This window comes from Vigna radiata, chromosome 3, assembly GCF_000741045.1.
Source record: "Vigna radiata var. radiata cultivar VC1973A chromosome 3, Vradiata_ver6, whole genome shotgun sequence".
Taxonomy (NCBI): Eukaryota; Viridiplantae; Streptophyta; class Magnoliopsida; order Fabales; family Fabaceae; genus Vigna; species Vigna radiata.
Window position 1 is genome coordinate 3,540,477 of NC_028353.1, and position 19,562 is coordinate 3,560,038.

At 33.1% G+C, this 19,562-nt stretch overlaps 2 protein-coding genes across 6 annotated transcripts; both read left to right on the forward strand.

Moving 5' to 3' along the window:
* The first annotated feature begins 743 nt into the window (after positions 1-743).
* LOC106757378 (cysteine-rich repeat secretory protein 56) lies at positions 744-2,246 on the forward strand. 2 transcript variants are annotated; one of them, XM_014640040.2, is made up of 2 exons: positions 744-1,650; positions 1,897-2,246. In XM_014640040.2, exons 1-2 carry the CDS (start codon positions 915-917, stop codon positions 2,025-2,027), a joined length of 867 nt encoding a protein of 288 aa, XP_014495526.1. In that variant the 5' UTR covers positions 744-914; the 3' UTR covers positions 2,028-2,246. The 2 variants fall into 2 exon arrangements, with proteins under 2 accessions (XP_014495526.1, XP_014495525.1); XM_014640039.2 differs by having other exon boundaries at positions 745-1,650; positions 1,891-2,246.
* Positions 2,247-7,857: 5,611 nt separating this feature from the next.
* Positions 7,858-18,434, forward strand: LOC106757591 (pre-mRNA-processing factor 39). 4 transcript variants are annotated; one of them, XM_014640285.2, is made up of 15 exons: positions 7,902-8,043; positions 8,308-8,782; positions 9,642-9,751; positions 10,408-10,637; positions 10,767-10,832; positions 11,272-11,439; positions 11,563-11,920; positions 12,398-12,541; positions 13,646-13,798; positions 13,886-14,002; positions 15,022-15,102; positions 15,217-15,372; positions 16,561-16,857; positions 17,781-17,897; positions 18,146-18,434. In XM_014640285.2, exons 2-15 carry the CDS (start codon positions 8,329-8,331, stop codon positions 18,239-18,241), a joined length of 2,547 nt encoding a protein of 848 aa, XP_014495771.1. In that variant the 5' UTR covers positions 7,902-8,043; positions 8,308-8,328; the 3' UTR covers positions 18,242-18,434. The 4 variants fall into 4 exon arrangements, with proteins under 4 accessions (XP_014495770.1, XP_014495771.1, XP_022634873.1 ...); XM_014640284.2 differs by lacking the exon at positions 10,767-10,832 and having other exon boundaries at positions 7,858-8,043; XM_022779152.1 differs by lacking the exons at positions 7,902-8,043; positions 8,308-8,782; positions 10,767-10,832 and having other exon boundaries at positions 9,644-9,751; positions 10,318-10,637.
* Positions 18,435-19,562: the final 1,128 nt, after the last annotated feature.

The window sequence follows — 19,562 nt, forward strand, 5'->3', positions numbered from 1 at the left end:
TAAACTAATTTTTTAAATCTATCACATCAATCAAATCCTACACTAATTCTCACAAACTTTACCCTCAAATCCACTCTCAATTACCCACAAATCTACTCAAAAAAACAACAACAAAATTACCCTTAAATCCACTCAAATCAACTCAAATCATCCCCCCCAAATCATCTCCCCCAAATCCCTTTATAAGAACACACCCTTAAGGTCATTTTATATTTCAGTTACGAAATTATTCTATTTTAACTTTAAATTATGTCAACAGATATTTATCAAAAAAATTCTAATGTTCAAGTAAATAATATAATCAATTTATTATTACAATAAAACCTTAAATTTATAATAAATACAATTTCTTCATTATCACCTTATATTATAAGTTATGATTAGCCCAATCATAACTCAATAAATAATAATAAATATGCTTTGTTTATAAATTTGATGTATTTAAAACTCTTTAAAATGACCGCTCTCTGCGATCCCAAAAACATGACCGACCAACCAATTGTACATTAATCTTGGCACAGCCGTGTGGGCGTACAGTACTATGGTTATTTTAAATAAACTAAATTAAAGTTAACGAATTACAAACGTAAAGAATAAAAACCAGAGTAAATAATTAAATACAAGTATTATTGTTTATTTATGGGGCGCATTCAAAAAAAGTAACCTTTAACGTCATCCTTTCAGTTTTGGTCAAAAATAATCTCAGACTTAACAGCAACATAAGCTCATAATCAAATGGCATTCGCTTTCAATGAAGAACCCAATAATTTAACCTCAAAACATAACCATTACTTACTTCCTATGTTCTTAGTTACACAATAAACAGACACAGTTGATTCACATATTCATTGCATATAAAGAACAACAAACGCTCAAACAAACACACTCACGCACGCACACCAACCACTTCCCAGATGGGTACACTCAAAACAAAACACCACATTCACACGCTCCTCTTTCTCACTGCACTCATCTTTTTCCTTTCCACACCCACATCCCTTGCAGACAACACAAACTTGATCTACAAGGGTTGCGCAGACCAGAAACTGCAACAACCCTACTCGCAGAATCTCAAACCCCTGTTATCTTCCTTGCTGGCAGAGTCTGCGCAAAAGGGTTTCGCCGCCACTACGCAGAACGGGCTCACCGGCGCCTACCAATGCCGAGGAGACCTCACCAGCTCCGACTGCCACAGCTGCGTCGCCAAGATTCTGGACATGCTGGGGCGCCTCTGCGGCGAGGCGGCTGCGGCCGCGCGAGTCCAGCTCAGCGGGTGCTACCTGCGGTACGAGGTGGTCGGGTTCAAGCAGGTTGCGGCGACTCAACTCCTGTACAAGGTTTGTGGGGCCCGCAGGGTTGTCGACGGCGGAGGGTTCGAGGCGAGGAGGGACGCGGCGTTTGGGATGGTGGAGAACGGCGTGCAGAGCAGTGGGAACTTGTTCTACACTGGGAGTTACCAGAGCCTCTATGTGTTGGGACAGTGCGAGGGTAATTTGGGAAATGCAGATTGCGGGGATTGTATCAGGAGTGCCGCGGAACAGGCTAAGGATCAGTGTGGCTACTCTATTTCCGCGCAGGTTTATCTTCAGAATTGTTACATCAGTTACAGCTTTTACCCCAACGGAGTTCCCACCTCTTCTTCTTCCTCAGGTCAGTGCACCATTCTTCAAAAGTGAAAAAAAAAAAAAACACTTTTTTTGCTGTTGAAAATATCATGATGTGATGTGTGTTGGTTATTTTTTCGATTGATTTGAATTAATTAAATACTGGGAAATGAAATGAAGGGATTTAATTAGTGGGGTTATGAAAGGGATTTGCAGGATCTGGGTAGGTGGGTTTTGTGTGTTAGTGAGAATTGAAAAAAATACTGATTTTTTATGTGTTTGGTAGGATCAGAGGGAGGAGGGCATCCACACACGGAGAGGACGGTGGCGCTCGCGGTGGGTGGGGTGGCGGCTCTGGGATTCTTGATCGTTTGCATGCTATTTCTGAAGTCGGTGTTAAAGAGAAGAGGTGGGAAGCGTTAGAATCACAGTATCTTAGTTTTGTTTGCTCTGATACTTGTTCTCATTCTCACAATTTTGTTCTTCAAAGTTGTTTTGATTCTAACAAGTGTTTATAAATGTGATAAGACTGTTATTTTGATGAATTGGATCATGTGTATATACACATACCTTGGGATTCGTAGATCAAATTTTAACATATCTTAGGTGAATTTGAATTGAATATACTTTTGCCTCTGTATAGTTCTGATCCAAGGGATATTCTTGTGGTATGAACGGAAGAAAGTAGTGCAATAAATCTCTGTCCCCACTCTATATGACTTTATTATTAGCAAAGAGATGAGAAAACATTATTTTTTTCTCAACACAAACTTCAGTTCTTGCTTGTTTCACTTCCCATGCATCTCATGGAAAGCCAGAGAAAAAGTTGAAGTTAAAAAGTTAAAACTCATAGTTAAACATAGATTGTATATAAAAAAGTTGACATCATTATTATATGTTATAAATAATGTCGGTGCTTGAAATGCATATGCAGAAAATGTGAAGTTTCAAAGGAATGATTATGGTAATGTTGTTTTATAAAGCTTAGAGACAAAACCTTACAGACCATTAGTTTTATCTTGGTGTGATTCTGTAGATGACGTAGAATGTTACAGGAGCACATTTTTCTTAGTTATTAAGAAAATGAGAAGTGGTCTTAAAAGGTGTGATCAGACTCCATATTGGACCATTTTGCTTTCTTATGCACTCAATAATAATAAGTAAAATGATAAGAAACATTAGGCACAAAAGTGGGAAATAAAAGGTAGAAAGGTGAAACAGAAAATCCGAATCAGCATTATTAAAGAGTATATGTCCACTATAAATGAAAACGTCATTTTTTGTGGGAAATTTTCTAAAATAAACAAGTAGAAGATTGGGTTTTAAAATATCTACTTATAAGGCAAGAGAGATTAAAAAAATAAAAATTAGCAATGGTTATGCAAAGTGGCTTATTATAGAAATTAGCGGTGAAGAATGACAAACCAAACCAACGCTAATCATTAAAGCAGAGGAAAGTCTTTAAACTTAATTTACTTTTCACACTTTAAATAATATTACTAACCACAAATTAATAAATTCCTAATGTCTTGTTCACTTGAGTGGATTTGAGGGAGAGTAATTGAGTAGATTTTAGAAGATTTGAAGATAATTTTTTTTGTTGTTTATTTGAGTGAATTTGGAAGTAATCGAGAGTGAATTTAAAAGTAAATTTTTTTAATCTGTCACATAAATTAAATCCTATACTAATTCTTACAAATTTTACTTCCAAATTCATTCTCGTTTACCTCGAAATTCACTCAAATAAACAAAAAAAAAATTATCTTCAAATCCTCTCAAATCCACTCAATTACTCCCCTCAAATCCACTCAAGTGAACAAACTATAAAAGTTGTGTGCACAAAATAGAAAAAACATAATTAAAACACATGATGTAAAAGTTCTTGTCGTTTTTTATTGATTTAAAAAATGGCTTCCTATCCCATCAGGATAAATACAAACATTTTCAGATTTGAATAGAAACTTCTACCTCTTCCTCCACTATTAATAATAGATTAATAAGTGAAAAGAAACAAGGTGCATTCTTTCTTTTTCATTTTCATTAGGAAATCGTCCAGTACATAGTCTAAAAAAACCTGTTCATCAATTTCAAACTTATAACCATTATTTAACTCTGTATATATGTTTTATGGTAATTTTAATATTTTGCCATATTTTGTCATTTTTTATATAAACTTTTTTATTTATTTGAAATAATATAATTTTTTTATATATAAAATCTTCATCAAAGCATAACATTTCCACCAAGTGGATTTTTAATTTTAAATTACAGAATTATAAATATTGACTTGAAGAATTTAATTTAGCTGTAACACATCTATCTATTATTTCTAAAAGAGACAAATGGACAAAGAAAGGCGCACGACAGAGAAAACAAATAAATTAAATATAATCTCTAGAACGTAAAACATTCAGGTGAGACTGTGATTCATAAATTCATACAACTCAGTAAATATGTAAAACTAATAACGTGACAAAAGAGGGAAAAACATAAAAAGAACTCAAAAGACAATATAAGAACAAAAGTAAGAGAACAAATTGACTAAGTAAAGTAACTAATAGAAATACAAAATATAGAGAAATTTATAAGCAAAATATGTCTCACTTAAAGTTCATTTTCAAGAAAAATGTAAATGAGAATCAACACTTCAATCCCTAGATATTAAGATATTATTCAAATAATAATCACTCCTAAAAGAGAAAATGTTCTAAACATCTTTTTAAAACTTTCATATATCTACTAGTGTAAAACGTCTTTTTTATATTGGTTTAAAAATTATTTATATACTAATTATGAAATTGGTGTAGATACAAGTGGTTTATAAAGTTTTTGCTTTTCTATATATATACAAAATGCTACTTTTTATATCGATTAAAGGAACAATTGGTATAAAAAGCGCAATGGTCGTCACTAGATTTGTGTAAGAGTTGATGACGAAAAATTGTTTCGAATTTAGACTGCACTTTTTTGGCAACGTTGTGCTTATTAAAGTTTACACGACGGTCCAATTTGTTTGTACGATGGTTCGATCTGTTTGCACAATGGTAATCATTGGATGTTTCATGCTTCCCATCTCCTTGAAATATGGATTTATAGAACAAATTACATTATATGATAAAATTAAATCGAAAATGAATAAAGAAAAAAGGGAAGAGAGATTTGAATAATAGTGGTAGTTCTAGAGGGAATGATGGATGTTAGATCCTAGTTTGGGGTTTTCACATCTTGGAGTTTTGCGCTCTAAAGGGAGAACAAAGACAGAGGTGTTGTGTAATGTCAATGATGACTCTCATGGCAATCGACGTTGTAGGTGGCAGCCAAAGTTGGGTGGAGGAATGGCGCAGTGAAAGAAGATGACATTCAGGCGTAAAAGAGAGACGGGGAAGAAAAATCCTTTCATATAAAAGGAGTTCGGAGACAAGAAGAAGAACTTACATTAATGTCAGTATCACAGTTGAAGTGTGTGGGGTTTTACCACTAGGATTTCGAAAGTTTGAGGGTTTCAACGTATGTTTTGTTTATAAAAAAATAAAATAAACTACTTTCTATACTACATTGGTTATAACTAGATCTCATATAAATTTTTCTTATTTATTACAAAATGTCATCATGTCTATTTTCTATACCGATTATAACTATAATCGGTATATAAAATTTTCTTATTTATTATGAAAAAAGCATTGTGTCCACTTTCTATGTTGAATATAACTACAATTAGTAGAAAAAGTGTTATCTTTTATATATGTCACCATGTCACTTTTTTATACTAGGTTAGTTATAACTAACATAAAAAAATATTATAAAAAGTGTTTTTTGACTAGTGATTCAAAATTGATTTACATAGTGACTTTGAACTTTTTTCAAATATTCAACTTTATCGATTCACTCACCAACTGGTTTCCCACCTTTGTATATGAAACATTTTAATCGTTTTCTAAATACACATCATTATTTGTTGATGTGTTGTTTTTTATTAATGTCACATTTATTTCAATCACTTCAATCACAAGTGCAATTAATTTGCCCTAACATTCTCCATCAAAACTTTATTTTCAACAACTACTTCCTTAAGCTTAAATCCAATCTTTTCACAATTTTCAAATGTTCTATTTTTGTTGTTATTCTTCATGAACTACATTTTGTGTCACCTTATAACTTGTGATATGCTACTCCATAACATGTCCACAATTAAATAGTATCACATTTAATATCACATAAAAAAACGTAAACTTCACCCCAATAGTAACAACTTATAAAGTCACCGACTTATTAAGTTAATCTTAAATAAGGTTGCAATTTTTTTCCCAATCACAACATCTTCCCACTTTAACACACATAAGGAACACACATGACATGGCAAGACATATTAGACATTTCAAACACCCACACTTGCATATTTAATAAGGACTACATCTTATTTACTTTTTACAATCATGCACTTAAATTTCATAACACCAATTAGCAAAATCACATACACATAACACTACACACAACCAATAAAATGCATTTTGGAACAAATTTTCTTCGTCAACAAATAATAAATTGCTCAACATAACTATCAATAACAAATCATAAACACCATAACATCAATTATATTTATTTCCCAATGAATGTGAAGTGATATCAATATTTTCAAAGGTATGAAATAGAGTTCAAAGGAGGAACTTCTCAGTGGTTAATTCAACTGTATTAGTATGAATGCAGGAAGTTTAGTCTTAGGGGGTTATACTAACACTCTAATGGTCATGCATTCTTATACAGAGGTTTGACGCATGTGGTGAGAGTAGGATGAGGTCTTAGTCTAGGTGCTTATATTATGACTTATGACGCGATATAGACTAACCTTATGATGCGTGGTAGGGTGAAGCCCAATTGGCAAGGGTTTTGCAAAGCAGTAGTGACCACCACAAGTGCATAACTTGTTGTAGCTCGACATTCATGCTAAGTCCGGACAGTCGAGTCAAAGTATCGTCATGCATAATTAGTTTGGTTAGTTGGTGTGATATGTGTATCATGTGTATAATGCTTACATATTCCAATATATTATTAATTTTTTGTATTTTAGCTTGTCCTTACTTTTGTGTTGCTTGTCTTTGTATATGTTTTTTTTTTGCGATGATAACTTCGATGATGTGAACTTAGGAAAACATTCTTTATGATTGCTCCAACAAGAGGTGAAACAGTTGGAAAGTCATATGATTCTACATGTGCAAATATTGTCTTTTGTAGATTTGTTTTCTTATAGTAGTTCCATTATTATATATGTAATATTCATTTTAGTAGTATTTTACTATTAAAAATAGATGTGACAATTATAACTTTCAAAATTATATAATTTATAAGTAATTTTTTAAAGATAAATGGTAATTTTTATATTTATTTGTTTTGGTGTGGACACTTTTTTCTTTTAGGGTGTGTTCACTTGGGGGTGATAGGAGGTAATTGGGGGAGAGTGATTTAGTCGATTTGAAGATAATATTTTTTGTTGTTTATTTGAGTGAATTTGGAGGTAAACGAGAATGAATTTTGAAGTAAATTTTTTTAATTTGTCATAAAAACTAAATCCTACACCAATTCTCACAAACTTTATTTCAAAATTCACTCTCGTTTACCTTCAAATTCACTCAAATAAACAAAAAAAAAATTACCCTCAAATCCACTCAATCACTCTCCCCCAATCACCTCCGTTCACCCTCAAGTGAACACACCCTTAATTTTTATCATTTAACATATAACCGTTTTTTAAAATTATAATAGTTAACTTACTAATTTTATCCTTTAGTTACTTTTTTTTTTCGATTTAATAATTTATTTTTTAAATTTAACCATCTTTTAAATTAATTTAGTTAATTAAAATGAAAAATTATCTATAAAATAAATAAAAACTATTCTATCTAATTATATTGTAATTATAATTTTATCATTTTATATTATTATAAAAGAATGAACAGACATATATTCCTACTGTTATAGTTGTATTGAGTAAAATAGTAAATTAGTAAAAAACTAAAATAAAGGAAGGTTTTGTAGAGTTTGGGCTCACCAAAAAAGGGCTTCGGAGCCCAACAAATGCGAAGCACCCAGGTCATTCCTTTTGAGTAATGCATGTGTTGTTACTGAGCAATGACGCCACAACGTCAGTTTTAACAAAACTAGGCCCATTACATCATAGTATGTTAGCACGGACGGTTCAGATCGTAGCATTATCCATCACGTACGGCATCAGATCTAACAGAACCATCACGCGCCATGGAGCCGCCAACTCCCACTTCTCCGCTATATAACTGCAGCACCTCACGTTTTTATTGCCCTACTTCGCAATTTCATTTCGTGTTACTTGATTTACCACCAAAAACAGCCACCACAGATTTTAATTTCGTCTTCGAACAAGGAAAGACGTAATCTTTTCTCGGCAACGAAGTTGTTTCTCTTCTTTGAGGTACTTCGAGCATTCCCTTCACTATCGGTTAGGGTTTTGTGTTTGAAACCCTAGGAATTTTAGTTGATTGAAAATACTGTTGATATATTGTCTTGGTTATCTGTCTTTGAAACCAAATGTTGTGTTGTGCTGACGCCTGCGTTGGATTATCTGGTGTTGGTGATTTTACATTTCGAATTATTGTTACAATGATTTTGAATTATGAATTACGATTTTGCGTTCAACGCCCTCGCTAATTGTTTTTTTACGATTTTTGTTATAAAGGTAAAGACATTTTATTCAAGTATGGCTGATAGTGAATCCGTTGCTACCGAAGCATCCGCTCATTCCGCTGCTGATGCATATGCTTCGGCTGGTTATGCCGAGTCTGGTTCAAATCCTGCTATCGAGGCAGGTGCTACTACTGATCAACCGGCTGGAGAAGGAGGTCAGTCCACTTCAACGTATGGATTTGGTTATTCTAATACTGGTGATGTGAATGCGTATACTGGGGATCCGAATTCTGTTCTACAACAATCCCAATTCAATGCAACTGGTGATACCAAGCCAGCTGGTGGAGTGCCGGATGCGAACGAGGCCTCTGCTGGGGTTGGAAGCACTGCTGCTGAGCCTGCTCTGACTTCTAACTACAGTTCATCTGTCAATGGCTCAGTGACGAACGCTGCCGGACTTGAAAACGGAAATGCATTGGAAAACGTTGACGGGTCAGCTGATGAAAAACAACTCGCAGATGGCTACGGTGTGGATCTTTTTTTCATGTTATGCATATATTTTATGAATTTTGTTGTTCTGTTTTTACTTTTATTTTTGTACAAAAGGTTGAGTCGTAAATGTCAAGCTTAGGGGCAGAACTATTTGGTGTATAATAATGAGTAAGACATAAAAGGTCTTAATGGTTTAGTAACTGGCAAATATCTAATAGATCTTGCTGCAAGTTTTTGTTATGATTTCCCACGTGAATTAGCACATCCATGTTGATAGTCAGTAACTTTTCATAACAGTTTTTATATGAAAACAAAGGAGTTTTACTCATCACATGCACTGGAAGTGGAGTTGAAGCCTGTAAACAAGTGGTCTCTAATTTACCCGTTTCTATGAACATGATAGTTTGTACCTAGCATACAGGTTTAAGAAAGTAGATATAGAGTATTTTTTGACGGAAGTCTAACTTTCTTGTATAGTCAGATAACCACATCTGTTTGAATAAAAAATATGCAGAAGCAATAATGTGATTGTTCTGGTACACGTGATTGAGATATGATGTGAAAGAAAACAGAAATACATTGGGGTGATGCTGTTTGGATATTTATGTTCACTTTAATTTCAATTTGCATGATAGTCTAGGTTAAACTTATAATTTGACATGGTTCAATTCAAAATAATCGATAATATGGATAAACCTTATTTTGTGTACAAATATGACCGTGCACTTAAAAATTGTAGGACTAAAACTAGTGTAATTTTCTGTGGGATGTTGTCTTTTATATTACTAATCCAATGCTTATTTTATGTGAGGCTTTCAATAATTTTGTTTTTGTAATGCTTTTTTGCTCATTTATGAACACGGTGCTATTCATTCAATTTTTTCTTACCATCAGGAGCTGCCTTGTCTGCTGAGGAAGATCGACTGTGGAATATTGTAAGAGCTAATTCTTTAGATTTCAGTGCCTGGACTTCCTTGATTGAAGAGACAGAGAAGGTAGCCGAGGTATGTTTGTGGACTTGAATTATGTCTTTTGGGATGCACTGTTATTTTCATATTTCAGATGCAGATTTGGGTGGGTGGATAATTTTTTGTATCTAGTGTCTTCTGTTATCATGTGAGAAACAGTTTTGGATGTTTATGGTAGAAGAGTTGGCTGCCAAATACTTGTAAAATATCCGTTTTTACATTTCTTAGATATTTTTCTTTATTCGTCACTGTATAACATGTAATACAAACCAGTATACTAACTAGGTTGGCTTTGAATAAATAACTGATTCATTTTACTTTCTGATTTGTTAAATATATGATATATGATATACAATATAATATGCATTTTATAATGCTATATTTTTGAATTTGTATTTCTGTTGCCTTTGTTTTCATAGTTAGAAGTGTCTTTATAAATACTTTTTGTGGGCGGATTCTCTTGTTTTTATTGTAGTAACAGTCACACAAGTATTTACAACTTATTAGTTTCGTTTGTAATTTTTATTTGTTACCAAGTAACATCTTCCTCCCCTTTTTCTCTATTTTGTGGATGTTTAATATCCTTAAAATTGTTTGTTCAGTTGTGGAGTTAATGCAATATATTTTATCACTACCGTGTGGGCCTTGCTTTTTGGTGCTTGTGAAGCTCATTAATGATTTCTCTGTTGAAGGACAATATTCTGAAGATTCGAAGAGTTTATGATTCCTTTCTGGCAGAATTTCCCTTGTGCTATGGTTATTGGAAGAAATATGCTGACCATGAGGCACGACTTGGCACTATTGATAAAGTTGTTGAGGTGTATGAGCGTGCTGTTCAAGGGGTTACATATTCAGTGGACATTTGGTTGCATTATTGCATATTTGCTATAAGCACATATGGGGATCCCGACACTGTTCGTAGGTAATGGAAGTTTAGTTGTTTGTCATCCTTTGTTTTTTTATTTTTTTATTTTTGCATTGGGAGATTTTGATTTGATTTTCCCTTCACTAGGCTCAGCTGTTTCTTGCCTGCTTTCTAACCTAATTTCAGAATGCGTTCAACAGTGATATCTCCCTTGTATGGCGGAAAAGCTTTGATGGGATTTCATGCCAGAATGTTTTCCATTCTGATGTTTAAATCCTTGGTTTTGAGTCCACTATTTGTGGTAGTTCGAAAATTTTAGGGTCATTTTCTCCAATATACTTTTTTTTCATTTGATTTCAAAGCCCATAGTTCTCTAGTTTTTTTTTTTTTTTTGGAATGGTAGCTCTCTTTATCTTTGACACTCTGAGGTGCATCAATTTGCAAATTGCTGCCGAGAAGATCACATCTGGTTAAGGGCTAAGATGGCCTCTATGACTGCTCCGTTTCTCAGACATAGTATGATTTATTGCAGGAAGGTAAATGCAGCGTTTGGATGTCTTACATGATGTTACGAGTGATTTGTTTGTTCTCCTTGAACATTAGTGCTGCTGTCTCCCATACATGGATGTGCATCAGTAAATGGATATTTCAAAAGTGAAATATTAACCACAACTGTGTTCACATATTTCAGGCTTTTCGAACGAGGATTGGCTTATGTTGGAACAGATTATCTTTCTTTTCCCCTCTGGGATAAATACATTGAATATGAGTACATGCAGCAGGACTGGGCTCGCCTTGCCATAATTTACACCAGAATATTAGAGAATCCAAATCAACAATTAGATCGGTATTTCAGCAGGTGATTACGTGTTTTAAATTCATTTCTCCTCTATTATCAGTAGAAAACTGTTCTTGTAAGTTTTTTGCTTGTACTCTGTTTTTGGGGGTTGATTTTAGTCCCTTGGTGGTCACGGTGTTGCAGCTTCAAAGAGTTAGCTGGAAACCGACCTTTGTCAGAGTTACGAACTGCTGAAGAAGCTGCTGTAAGTGTTGCTTCAGAGGCTACCGGACAAGGTTCTGAGGGAGAGGTTCATCCTGATGGTGCAGAGAAGTCTCCTAAATCTGTAAGTGCTGGCTTAACAGAAGCAGAAGAGTTGGAGAAGTATATCGCCATAAGAGAAGAGATCTATAAAAAAGCTAAAGAGTTCGATTCTAAGATCTTTGGTTTTGAAACAGCCATCCGAAGGCCCTATTTTCACGTCCGGCCTCTCAATGTTGGAGAGCTTGAAAATTGGCACAACTATCTGGACTTTTTAGAAAGGGAAGGTGACTTAAGCAAGGTAACAAATGGTTTCCTTTAAGATTGCATTGTGTTACTGATTTTTTTTGTTATAGATTGACTTACAGTAAGTAATATCTGTTGCATTATATGTTTTATTGGCTAATCCGTTGGATGAAGCAACTTTTTAATCGGGAAATTGAACTGAGACTAAAGCATGGGCCTTCAATTTGGTTTCTTGAGGCTAAGTACTTCAAACCCTATTTTGTCGGTGGACATTCTAGGTTCGTCATGCATTTGTAAAAGTTCACTCTTTTTAAAGTGCGAATGTTATGCATGCAGGTGTCTTGTTATCTTCCTAATCATCTGTCACAGGCAAGGAGGGTCCCTCCTTTCATATTTGAGGGGCCTCTCTGTCCCACTAAGGAGTATTTCTTGATGCTTTGTATTTTCCTTTTATGTTTATATTGTTGGTTTTTCTTGTGTCTCTATCATAGATAACAATTTTTACAACAGTCTTATTTTTTGTGTGATTTAGATTGTCAAGTTGTATGAGAGGTGTGTCATTGCATGTGCCAATTATCCTGAGTATTGGATACGCTATGTTTTGTGTATGGAAGCCAGTGGAAACATGGATCTTGCAAATAATGTTCTTGCCCGAGCCACCCAAGTCTTTGTTAAGGTAATTTCATCTGATCATTATTCAAAGAGATGCATTTATTTTTGAGTTCATATAAAGTTTTTAAACTTTGGATGTAGTGAGCAAGCGATTCATCTACTTCAACTTGTGTGATGATATGCTCAAAAGTCAAACCTGTCTCATTAGGGGAATAGTAATTGATTATACTTAATGCTTCAGAATAAGGGCTTTCAGCTTTCTCAATATTTTTCCATTTAGAATGTTGATGACTTTGTGACTTCTGGGACTTCTAATCATGTGAAAAAATGATAACATTTCCTTAAGTATGTTGTGACTAGAAATATAGAAGTGGTATTGTTTGTATTGCTTTTTTCATCTATATTTTACCGCTTTGCGTATGAGAGTGATTTCTTTGAAGATACATTGCGCCAAGTTGTGGATATATAAAAGTTTAGTTCTTTTCTCTTTCCTCTTGACACATGGCCCGTCTGAGGTGAGAGAATCTTTTGTATGTTGATTTGTCAAAACTCAATTATGTAGAAGGCCTAGTAATGGTGGTAGCAATAATTTAGTTTCAGACATTTGCTTTTAGAGGTATTGGTACTATGTTGAAAATCGCGTTTTGATAGGGATTCAGGTACGAATTCCTAACCAGCTCTCTCTCTTACTCTCAAACACCACAATCAAGAATATGAAAAAACAAAGAATAGAAAGAATGGTATTCACAACGATGAATCAAGAATACACTGTAACGTAGGAGCCTAACCCCCTCCACCAGGTTCCAAGACCGGTCAATACATTCAAACTACTCAACAACCAACTGAAACACTAAAGGGTCCTAATATATAGGTCCTTTCCCGCCCCCTCACTTAACTATTAAACAGTTAAGTGTTTCTGTTTCCCTTTCTTTCTCTCATAGACTCTCCATTGCCTAACACGTTTCCTAAAATTTGAACTTCTAAGGTTATAAGTGGATGCCCAATAGTATTTTTATATATCTGTCATTTTTTTTGTCAGTGAGTCATACATATGCATTCCATGTGTTGGTCCCTTTTTTGATTTAGACAATGTAGTGTTCAGTAGTGCCCGAGAATAGTTAACGTTAATTTTTCAGTTTAGTCATTTTGTTTGTTTGTCATAATGCAGAGACAACCGGAGATACATCTTTTCTGTGCACGGTTTAAGGAGCAGAATGGAGATATAGAGGGTGCTAGAGCTGCCTATCAACTTGTGCATACCGAAACTTCCCCTGGTCTTCTTGAAGCAATAATCAGGCATGCCAATATGGAACACCGATTGGTATATACTGGCTTGAGAAACTCTTTCTAGATTTGAGTTAATTCTAGGTTGATTTGTTTACAGATTTTCTATACATTGATATTACAGGGAAAAATGGAGGATGCCTTCTCTTTGTACGAACAGGCCATTGCTATTGAGAAAGGAAAAGAACATTCACAAACATTGCCGATGTTGTTTGCTCAGTATTCTCGATTTGTTTATTTGGTATGTCCTTAACATTTTTTTTAATGCAAATACTCTTCTGTGTCTTTGTTCCTATCTAAAGCTGCTATTGTTTTTACACGCATTCCTTTTTCTTTTCAGAAGAAAAGTATTCAGCTCCCTTAAACTTTTGATGTGTTTGCTAGTGAACAAGTTAAACTTGTCATATTTGTTCCTTAAACTTCGGTTTCTTTGCAATTAAATACTTTAAACTTTATATCTTTTTTGTTCATAGTGTTCAAATTTCAATTTTATCTCATTCCTTGAAGTTTCATCTTTTGTGAATAGTCTTTGATATTAAATTCAAAATAGCTTAAATAATTTATTGGTTTTATTTGTATGAATAAGTTTTTCAAACATTAATAGAATTGATAATTTAAAACTGAATAAAGGCTTTTTGATTATTTTTTATTCAAAATTTGTATTTTCACTATATCTTCTATATATATATATATATATATATATATATATATATATATATACATATAAAAAAAATCATGTGACAAATGGAATAAAAAGTCCATGAGTAATTGAAAAATAGCTTAAATAATTTAAATCTAATGTGATCTAAAGAACTATTTGTAAATCAATTAGAATGAAGTTACAGTTTGAGGTATTATTTTTAAAAAACGGTGAAGTTTGAAGTATTGATTAGGGTTAAATGAAGTTCATGGTTTGCATTGCAAATAATATAAAGATTAAGGATAACTAGTATAAAGATTAAGGATCACCAGGATAAAATCCAAGTTTAGGATCTCTATTTGTAAGGGTTTGAATGCTTTTTTCCTTGTTTTAAATTTGCCTATTGGTTTTTAGAATGCCAACTACTGGTAGTTTGATTAATTTAAACCACAGATAATTTATTTTAGCATGTCTTCATTCTGTTAAATTATACTAGCTGTTTTGCCTTGTATACTTCTCTTGTATGGCAAAAATAAAGCATCCAAATTATTTTAGGAAGAGAATTACTAATTCAAGTTTTTTTGCTGCTATTCTTTTAATACTTCTCATTTTTTCATTAGGCTTCCGGGAATGCAGAGAAGGCAAGACAGATTTTAATTGAGGGGCTGGAGAATGTTTTGTTGTCAAAACCACTTCTCGAGGTCTGTCTTAACTTTATCTATGTTCACTTTGATTACGTAGTTAGAGATTCTTCTCTTTATTTTTGTAATGATGTTTCTCATATCTAATGAGATTCTTAATTCAATAACATGCAGGCCTTATTGCATTTTGAGGCTATTCAACCCTTTCCAAAGCGAGTTGATATCAACTTTCTGGAGTCATGGGTATGCAAATTTATAATGCCTAACTCAGAGAGTCCTAGTGTAGCTAGTGCAATTGAGCGTGAGGAGCTTTCTAGTATTTTTCTGGAGGTAAGTCCTTGTCACAAGGATGTTCTAGAATGTGTTTTATGAGTTTCCTTGAGTAATTAAATATTGCTTTAGGATTTTTTTTTATTATTTTTTTTAATTTTTCTGGTGTATATTTATTAGTTGTTATTCCATCTACAATAAGTGGTTTTTCTGGAAAATTGGGTTGTCTTAGTTTCCAGTGGGTCAATTGATCCTTGTAACTGACTGTCAGTTATGACATCCACTTTGAAACGTGAAGTGCAATTATTGCTACTTTAGTAAAGAAATATATAATGGTTTAATCTGTAGTCTACTGATAATTGTTAACCTTGAGGTTGTGACAGGAAAGTGCAGGTGCTTAAAGTGGTTAATGATTGGTAAATTTAAATATGCTGTGTTTATATGCGGGTGTGTGCTTATTTCTGTGTCTAGTGTGTGGGTGTGTATTTGTCTTTTCCAGTAATGAGATTGAGAAGAGATAATGGTAATCTATCAAGATTGGTTTAATTTATTAATTTTGGCAGCCCTTGATCAAGAAGTTTAGTTCTTTTTACACTAACTCAACTCTCCTTTGCAGTACTAGTCTTATTATTGGATAACTGATATGGCTAGCTGTAACTAGGGGCTCTGACCTAGTTTTAATAAAATTATTGTTTTTGAAAATTTATGTATTGTGGGCTATGATGTATGCCAGGACATCAGAATTTTATTCAAGACTTTGAATGATAATGATTTGAATGGAAACTGGAAAATCATGACCAAAGTAGAAGGTTGGAACATGTTCACAGTATAAATATAGGAGTGAGTGGAGGGAATTTAGAAGAGGGGCATATTGATATGTTTCTCTGCCTTAAATTTTTAACTTGTCTTTCTGAACAGTTTTGAAATGGTAATTACCTTGAATTTAACTTGTGCCTCTTTGAATGGTTTTGAAATGGTAGTTTATTTTGTAACAGTGCTTCACAAATACCATTGGCAGTATAATATATCTTTGTTCTATTCTGGTCGCTTTATAATTATTTTAATTGAATACAATTTCTAGATATTGTACATCTATTTGATGGTCTTTTTCTATTGTTTTCAAAGAACTATTATATCTTATTTTTTTTTTAACAAGTATGTGTCTGTTTCTTCAAAGGCCTTATCTTTCAATACTTGTTGAATTATAATTTGAATATTATTAATTTTTTTGAGTTGTTTATTTTCCAGTTTTTGAATCTCTTTGGAGATGTTCAATCAATCAAGAGAGCAGAGGATANGCATGCCAAATTGTTTTTGCCACACAGAAGCATGTCGGAGTTGAAGAAACGTCATGCCGAGGATTTCTTATCTTCAGACAAAGTTAAAGCATCAAGAACTTATTCTGCTCAATCACCCGCCCAATCCGTGATTGGTGCGTATCCAAATGCACAAAACCAATGGACTAATTATGGAGTACAACCTCAAACTTGGCCTCCTGTTACACAAGCACAGGGGCAACAGTGGACTGCTGGCTACACCCAGCAGGTATGGTATCCTTTCTTATTTGTTGGCATATTGTGCATGTAGGGTTTATACGTGTGAATCACTAACCCTGGATATTGTTTTGGCTCTTTAGACTGTCAAATCTGTCAGCAATATAGTGTTCACTACTTTTGTTTGCTATACTTGTTAATCAGATATGATCCTGATTGTGTTTTTAGAAACGCATGTGGACATGTAAGACGTGACAAAAGCACTCCACTAAGCAAGCACTCCACTAAGCTTCAGCATTATTGAAGTAGAATTTCTGCTTATTAAATTCTTGAAATTTAACTCCATGACTTCAAGCATCTTTATCAAAGCTAGCACCATTGAGCACGTGTTTTCACATTTTTCTTATCATACCATCTCATTTTATCAAGTTAAAATTAATATTTATACTAGTTTTAATTTTATAATTTTATTTAATTAAAAAATATCTGTTATTATTTTTTATATTTGATTTATAATTTATAATTTGAATGAAAACAATGTTGGAGAGACAATAGAGATTCATATTTTGCATAAAAGAAGAGAATAATAGTTTTAAGGTTTGAAATAAAAATTAAAATATAATTTAGGGTGAAATAAGAAAGTGATGTGTACACAAAAGGGGTATTCCCATTGTATGCTGTTATAGATTATAACTTGTAGATTATAGATGAAACCGTGTCATGAATGCACATAGTTTTGGTGTGTACTAAAATGATTAGTATTTCTACGACGGAGCTAAGATGTTTTACTCCTGTTATGTGCAATTGTGTGTTTGTACACCTATATTAATAAAATAAGCACCTGAGTTGGGTGTAATTTTAATTCATTGTTTAATTGAAATGGTTATACTATTTTGTTATCAATCTGTTGTCATTCTCCTCCAATTGTTTTAGCAAGTTGATAGAGTGATACTCATTCATTCTGATTTGGCACAGGCTTCTTACGGGGCTTATGCTGGATATGGCGGCAATTATGCAAATTCTCAATTGCCTGCAACAGTTCCACCGAGTACAGCATACGGGACCTATCCTCCTTCTTATCCTGCTGCACAGGTACAAAGCAGTATTTCTTTATTTTGTTGATTATTTGGCCCCTAACATGTATTTGGATTAGTGGATACCATGGAACTTTTATTGTGATTTCTTTTTGTACTGAAGAAGGGAAAAAGAACGAGTAAATCTAACCATGCTAACGTCGTTTGTTGTTTATATATTTAGATAGATAGATAAATAGATTCTGGTAAACATAAGCATGGTTAGTTTTATTAAGGTTGATTCTTTTGTATGAATATGAATTTCAGCCGGCGGTTCCTCAACAGCCCTATGTGCAACCTGTTGCAGCTCCTGCACAGCAACCTGCTGCAGTTCCTCAAGCCTATTACGGTAGTTATTATTGAGTTCACAAAATGAGATGACGACTGTTTTCGCCTCCTGTATTTTTTCCTTTATATTATAGGGTAATTTGATATTAGGTATGGAGCACAGTTGTAGTTATACTACTGAAAATAGAAAATTGTTTGACTAATTTGCTATTGTTCTTTTAGTTTTTTCTGTGTACATTCTATTGGTAATTGTTAATTTTTCCTTTCACCCGTATACTTATTTTTAATGCGGACTAAGTAACATTTAAGGCTGTTGACAAATTTGGTCACTTAAATTCAGTTAAGTTTGTCTTCAAAATTTTATACAGTTTACTTAGTCTATGTTTATACCTTTTAAACGAATCTGTGCATAAAATAGGTTTTAGTTAAGTTATATAATTTTGGGTTTTCATTATGAATTCAAACAATTAATTTTAGAAGAGTTGAAAGGGGGGGGGGGGGGAGTAATTAAATAAACAAGCAATTTAATAAAAAGCTAATTCTTTTGTTATTTTGATTGAATAATTTATTATTTGTTATATATTTTTTCAATTGTCAATTTCTTTTACTTTTTCATTTAACATAAATTTGTCTTGTTCTTTTAACATTTAACATAAATTTACTAGGTTGGGTTTATCAACTTAATGGTACGAAGGCAAATGCAAGAATTTTAGGATTCATATGAAGAAAAATATACGTCTAAAATGTAACGAAGACCAAAACGTAGACGAAATGGAGGAAGATGTATAATGATGGGAATAAATGGAGGAAGATGTATAGTGATGGGAATAGTTTTAGCCTTGTCTAAAGTTATGCCAACTATAAGTGAGTGGACATAAATATCATTCGTATTAAAGTGGATTAGTTTATCTATGATAGAGTTTGAACTAATCATGAATGAAACCCAACATACTGTAATTTACGTGACAACAAATACATCATTTATTACTGATAACAACACAATCCTTAGGTCAACTTTTTCCTATAATTTATCACATTTTTGTCGTTACATTAATGTGGCAATATCATTTGAACCAGATATATGTGATGGTCTCATTTAACAAATTTCACAATGTTTAATCAAATATAAAACTTTTAATTATATATTATTGTAAATAAAATATTTCATTTTATGCCATAACTATTTTATTAAATTGGTATATTGTGTTAGTGATTTATAAACATAACCTTTAACACCTCAATTTAAAAGGAATCCGACAGAGAATTTTACTGGAAAAAAATACATAACTATTATAAAAATATAGGTTCTAATTTGAGATAAAGTAATAAATTTTTGGTACCAGAATTTTCATAAATAAAAACTAATAATTAAGTGCTCTTTGGTACAAAAATGCAC

Bases quoted from the DNA above. Each gene is read 5' to 3' on its own strand.
- LOC106757378 (XM_014640039.2), top strand. From the start codon at position 915: ATGGGTACACTCAAAACAAAACACCACATTCACACGCTCCTCTTTCTC. The intron at 1,651-1,890 runs GTCAGTGCACCA...TGTGTTTGGTAG, and splicing joins CACCTCTTCTTCTTCCTCAG to GATCAGAGGGAGGAGGGCAT.